General features: G+C 46.6%; 1 protein-coding gene across 1 annotated transcript; it reads right to left on the bottom strand.

The window, feature by feature from the left end:
• Positions 1-4,605: 4,605 nt before the first annotated feature.
• On the bottom strand, positions 4,606-6,240 carry GTPBP8 (GTP binding protein 8; the record flags this gene model as incomplete). The annotated part of the gene is made up of 4 exons (XM_010167701.2): positions 4,606-4,705; positions 5,105-5,223; positions 5,625-5,724; positions 6,058-6,240. Coding segments are annotated over 4 exons (502 nt in total), but the record flags the coding sequence as incomplete, so codon positions are not given.
• Between the last annotated feature and the right edge of the window lie 182 nt (positions 6,241-6,422).

Consider the following 6,422-nt stretch of genomic DNA (forward strand, 5'->3'; position numbering starts at 1 on the left):
TTATAAAGAAAAATCCATTTTGTCTCCAGGAGGAGGCTTATTGTAGTGTAATAAATGCCTTGCTAAGTTAAGTTTGAACAAAGGTTTTTCTCTTGGAAGCTGAAGTTGAAGAAGGAAAAGGTGCAGCTGAGGTGAAGACACTGGAGAAACAAAAACATACTGGAGAGTAGAGTCAGAGAGAGTCTTGATGAAGCACTGAAGGATCCCAAAGAATGAAACCAAAAGAAGTGAGTAGAGCACTTTTTGGTGCCTGAGTCTAAAGAGCCTTCCCTGAGGGAGCGCGGGGCTGGGGCCATCCCGACACACCACACTCTGTGCTTGCCTCGGGGCGAGGGCAAGTCCCGCAGCGCTGTATTCATCACACAAGAGCCAGCGCGGAGCAACTTCTCAGGGAACAGCATTAGCAAGAAGAGCGCCAAGATTTATTGTTGGCATAATGTGTTCTCCATCATTCTCAATGTTTTTCAAAGAAAATACTGGCTTAAGTAGCTATGTCTGTGCAAGTGATGGATTTATTGTCTCGTATGACCTTTGTAAATGCGCCACATGGTGCACAAATCATTGCAGATTATCAGAGTACAAAAATGTGAATCACCTTCCCTGAATAAATCTGGTGCGTGTTTAACTGAACAGCTGATGGCTGCTCAGTAACTACCTTATTGAGCAAGAAAGCTTTTTGTGCTTATACAAGAGATGATTAAAAGTCAGCAAGTTATAGCTGAAGTAGTTAGAGATCAAGTATTTAAGAAGTGCTTGGACAGTTACAACACAGCTGTGCATACAAGCTCAATGCTGTGCTAGTTCATAGGAGCAGATCGAAGTGCAGTTACCAAACCCAGTATCAGAATCACTCGTGCAGGCAGGGAGGGGATGCAGACTTTACTTTTTATTGCTGGTGCTTTTAGGTACCAACTGGCTGTAAATGCATCAGATGAGAATGAAAGGAAGTTACAGGACTGGCTAGAGCATATTGTGGAGTGGCTGGCTTCTCATAGAGTCCTGTAGAGGTAAGTCATGCCTCTCAATTTATTAACTATTTATTAACAATTTATTTTGGGATGTGATGTAAGATCAGTTTGCCTTTTCCTAGCTCTGTTCCTTTCCTTTCATTGTGTGCCCAGTTTATAGCATGGGACAAACCCCACAACTTAGGCCTCTGTCCTTTGCCTCCTCTGTAAATGGCTTCTGGTCTGACTCTGTTTCCAAAGCACTTAAGCAGCAAAGTGACGTAAGAGGCTGTGTGTCTCCCTGGGTTTGTCCCTGCTTGCACAGAAAAAACCCTACAATTTCTCTGTAAGATACAGTATCGTATACCTGGGACAAGCAGGTACTAAAGTAAACTCAGGCATGAGCAGGATTAGCCAGTGCTACAGACTGGAAATAGTAGCTGCTGCTAGAATTCTGTTTCCTTTCTTAACAGAAACTTTGATAGTTGGAGGCAGCAGTATCTTGCTCCTCATGGGCAGCCAGCCCACTTAATGCAAAATGAATTGTCTGTATTCAACACCTGGTATGTTCTGTTTGGTGTCCAAAATTTGTTCCATGCTGTACCAAAGAGCTACTCCTACATCGGAGCTCTGAGCACAGGATGAAAACAAGGCAGAGCCCAAAGAGCCAGACTTCTGACTAGATAAAGAGTGAAAGAAGGCAACACCAAAGACACCTTCGAGGGGACTCTAAGTAGAGCTCTTTCTGCCTTAGGGCATGTTGTCTCTCTGTGTAAATGCCTCTGAGAGGCTAAATCTGAATCCAAAACCACCTCTGCTTTTTAAAATAACCCAAGAAACCTGTTTAGGTCCCTTCATTAATATTAAATAGAATTACTGACGTAGTATCTGGTCGAGGGCTCTACTGAAACGCTTTCTATGCTATAGTGACTCTAGGGGACTGTTGCAAAAATACTGGCTTTGTAGTGCCAGGGTTATGACAGACCAGACCAGACCCATTAGAGGAAGACAAGGGAGAATGCTCTGCTGAAAGACCAGAGAGGATGCACAAGGCGACAGATATTCCTTTTCCATAGCAGCCTGTACACAACGTAATTCCTGTAGAAGGCAGGTGCAGAAGAGGCAAAGCTTTACAGGGTCCTGCTGGGTGCCTGCGGTGAGGTGTTTGCACTGCTCACAATTTAAAACATCAAAAGCATTTAAAACTGAAATGATCTCCACTGCTTCAGTATGGTGCCAGCCCCACCGCTGATCAACGGGTGGGGAAAAGAAAGGGAGAGCTTGTGTCCCTGGCCTGAGAACGTGCAACACAGCCCGGTCCCAAAGAGCTTGGCAAGGAAGTCTGTGAGTGTGTCAGACATGTCTGTACTCAAAGCGTGTTCCCAGGAAGGTGCTTGACTGTAAGTTTCAGTGTTGAAGTGAAGGAGAAGACTTCATTTTATTTACTTTCTTACCTGTCACGGGGACACTGATTCTTGCTTGTCACAAACTGTGGTGTTCTCTCCTGCAGATGGCCGAGCAAAATGAATTATTCCAGCATCTGAAGCATTTGTGAATGAAGATCTTCTGGCCAACACAGCAGAAAACCCAGATATGGCCAGAGGTAAAGCTGGTTCTCCAGGATAAGACTGGACCTACTGTTTCTAGCACAGCTGTAAGAAAACATGGCCTAGCTCCATGTGGCTTCCACTAAGGACACCTCAAGGCAACTGCACATACACACACACAAGGACTGTGGGGTCCAGTTCACACTCTGCTTGCCCTTTCAAAGCACTTTTTATACAAACAGATTTACCAGACATACTTAATGTATTTAAGTGGTTAATAAAAGACTTCCTAGCACTATAAGGGTTCTTGTTCTGAAGAGGGACTACAAACAAGTGCCCTTTTACACATATACAGGGCTTATTTTCAGAGGCTCTTCAGTCAAGGCTGAGGCCTTGGAAATGACGGCCTTGACAAGATTGATGCTTTTGGAAGATCCTGGTTTCAAGATACTAAGAAAAGATTATCCCTGAAGAGTTCACTTCAACCTGTTCCATCTCTCTAGATACTACTAAACTCCCCCTCTCAGATCAAGCAGCCTTAGAGGTAGAATATTAGAGAATTAGAGGTTTGATCTCTGCTAAGGTGTGGAAGCTACAGCTCCCCACCTTTCTATTGTACTCCTCACACCCCCACGTCTTACATGTATGCTGACCACAGACCTCACCTCCTGGCTCCTCTCAGAGTTACAAGAAATTCCACAGTGAAAGCAAACACTAGAAATACCACCTTCTCACCCTCAGGGTGGTTCACAAAAGAAATGCCCTTTCTTGAGGGTTCAACACTTACTGCCAGTGACTTTGACAACCGCGTACCCACAGTCAGCAACGTTGAGACACGACAAGCGTGAGTGTCAGAATCTGGCACAGGCACTGAGCAGCGGACGGGACAGCAGTGTTGTGCTTCAGCTGCCAGGGTGGGACGGTTGCAGGTAACAGACAGCGCATCTCATCGCTGGCAGCTTGTCTGAGTGCAGCTGCAGAACTTCCCGCTGGATTTAAAACCGAAGGTAGATGCAGCACTGACTGACGAGCAGAAGAAGAGTTCCTCTAGGTCAGTCTTTTATTCCACTCTGTTTCAAGCCAACAGTGACCAAACAGTAGATCCCATTGGAGATGTGTCCTTTCCCTCATCCACGTGGAACAGGGACAGCTCGATGTAGGCAAGCGAGGCTGTTAGGCTGCACCTATTGAATGCACAATGCAGACAAGTTAGAACAGTAAAATACACCAGAGTTCCTAAACACACCTTCACAGACAACACACCGGCTGTTTCCACGCCAGCTCACCTTAGCGCAGGCAGGTTGCACAGGTGCTGGTTTTTGGCCCCACTAGCTAAGCTGAGAGAAGTCAACCCCTGCGTATCCTTCAGTTCAAAATACAGCAGAGCTCAGGCACGCAGGGTGGCTTTTTGCTTTTTGAATGTTTAGCTGGAATCACAGAATGTTGGGGATTGGAAGGGACCTCGAAAGATCATCTAGTCCAATCCCCCTGCCGGAGCAGGAACCTAAATGAGATCACACAGGAAGGCATCCAGGCGGGTCTTGAATGTCTCCAGAGAAGGAGACTCCACAACCTCCCTGGGCAGCCTGTCCCAGTGCTCTGTCACCCTCACTGTAAAGAAGTTTCTTCTGAAGTTTAAGCAGAACCTCCTGTGTTCCAGCTCACACCCATCGCCCCTTGTCCTACCATTGGGCATCACTGAGAAGAGCCTGGCTCCATCCTCATGGCATTTGCCCTTAACATCTTTATAAACATTAATTAGGTCTCCCCTCAGTCTCCTCTTCTCCAGGCTAAAGAGACCCAGCTCCCTCAGAGCGAGGAAATGCTGTATTGAAACCCAGCTTCTCTTTGGAGGTTCTTTTTGCTTCTTTTATCCTTAGCACAGTCATGTAGGTTTTATACAACAGTTTTATAATAACCTGGATTCATTTATAGTGCAAACTTCCTGAACTGATTAATTTATTAAACAAAAAGCTTAGCCTTACAAGTACTAATTTAACAAAAAAATTATAGAAATTTATAAAAAAATAAATTCTAGTACCTCAGGTGATTTACAACAAAAATGAGACCTGTGGTTTTTGGTACCTTTTGTTCTGGGGGAGCTGAGCAGATCAGGAGCCAGTGTTTTCGGCTGCCTCTACAGCAGGCAGGTTTCCAGTAACGTGGGCTACAAAACACCTTAGCAAGTGAACCCCCGAAAACTCGAGAGAACTGTGGAAACAAAGGCGTGGATGCTCAGTGCCAGATGCTCCTGTGTCCTGGAGTAACACAAGCAAACCCGCCACCGGCTGGATTGAAGAACATTTCCCACAGTGCAGTACAGCCTTGGTAAGAGCGAGCGCTTCAGCTGCCCCATCACACAGTGTCAGCTTGGGGACTGCTGCTCCCTTCGGAGAGGGGCCAAAGGAAGAGCAGCCTCGAGCTGAACTCCACTCGCTTGCAGAGGACGGGGAAGAGGGAAAGGGGCATTTCCCCAGCTGCCAGCCCAGCACCCTCCATCCCTGGGGCACAGAGGTGCCACCTCTAGAGCAGACAGACCCATTTCAGGTAGTTGCCCCTATTGCAAAGCATCGCCTGCAAGGAAACAGCAGCAACAGAGAAGAGCTTTACCTGACCAGGAATAGCTGAGGAAAGCATCCCTGAGTGTTCTCCTTTACAAACTCCTGGATCCCCAGTACGTTCTTTAACAACAGTCCCCTGGAAGCTCGGTCAATTTTCGTTAACACCATCTGCATGGATCCAGAAAAGGAGGGTTAAAAGAGGAAAAGAAGATTATTTTGCTGCTAGCCTGGAACATCTGGCAAGGCAGGCTCACAGTTCGGGTCCCATCTAGGGAGAAAATGGTGTAATACAGTTCACCAGAACACTTATATAGGCTGCATAAGGACCGGACCTTTTCAAAGTCCTCAAGCTGAGCACTGAAAAGGAAATGTCTGTTTAATAAATCAAGCAAAAAATCCCCTAAATCCCACTTGCCCCCTCAACACATTTTAGGCCTATTTTATTGACAGTAAAGTGGAAGGGAGGCTGCTGCTTAGGTAGGACAACTTGCACAAGCTCAGGGAGAGGGTACACACCTTTACAGACTGCCTCTAGCTTGTGACCAACACAAGAACGAAGCATTACCTACCACGTAAGGAATCCCAAACTCTTCCAGCATCTCTACTGCAATATGATCTGTTTTCTGGAGTCCTACTACACCGTCAACTAACAGAAAAGTCCTCTTCAAGCTGCCAGAAATACAAGAAACACAAATCACCACCGTTTGGCACCTCCAGATGCATAAGCAACAACAAGTAACGTGGGATGTGGGGACAGGAAGAGCCAAGAAACACTGTGCACAAGAGCTGAGGGTCAGTGTGGAGCAGCACCAAACTGCTGATTTGATCTCTCTAAGCGTGAGTCAGTGACACCACAGAGGTTCCCAGGGACATTACGTCAGAACTAATCAATACCACCACTGGGAGCAGCTGCCCCTCCTGCATTTTTTCACCCAATTCCATGACACTGTATCTAGGTGTCTGGCTTTCACTGCTCCGTGCAGGTGCAGTTGAGTCCCGTACCTGTGCCGTTCCTGCAGATAGGCCTCCACCATCTCCACAAAGTCCTGCGGGGCACGGTAGCCGTATCCTGGCATATCCACCAGAGTAAAGTACTTCCCTACTTTGAAGAAATTCATCTTCTTGGTGTGGCCCTGGGGAGAGTATTTAGGCAAGATGAAGGGAGGGGGTGGTTTTAAAATGCTGCTTTAAGCAGTGGACTAGATGCCCCACAAAACATCTCTATGCCATAGGCTGCCCATGCTGAGAAGGCTGAAAAAATGCTGCTGTGGCTTTAAACTGCCTGGTCTCCTTCCTACACCTGTAGCAGTCCTGTGTGGCTCTATCCTTAAAACAGACTAAAAATACCCTCACGGGTCTCTGTGCTT

This window comes from Antrostomus carolinensis, unplaced genomic scaffold (assembly GCF_000700745.2).
Source record: "Antrostomus carolinensis isolate BGI_N321 unplaced genomic scaffold, ASM70074v2 scaffold23245, whole genome shotgun sequence".
Taxonomy (NCBI): Eukaryota; Metazoa; Chordata; class Aves; order Caprimulgiformes; family Caprimulgidae; genus Antrostomus; species Antrostomus carolinensis.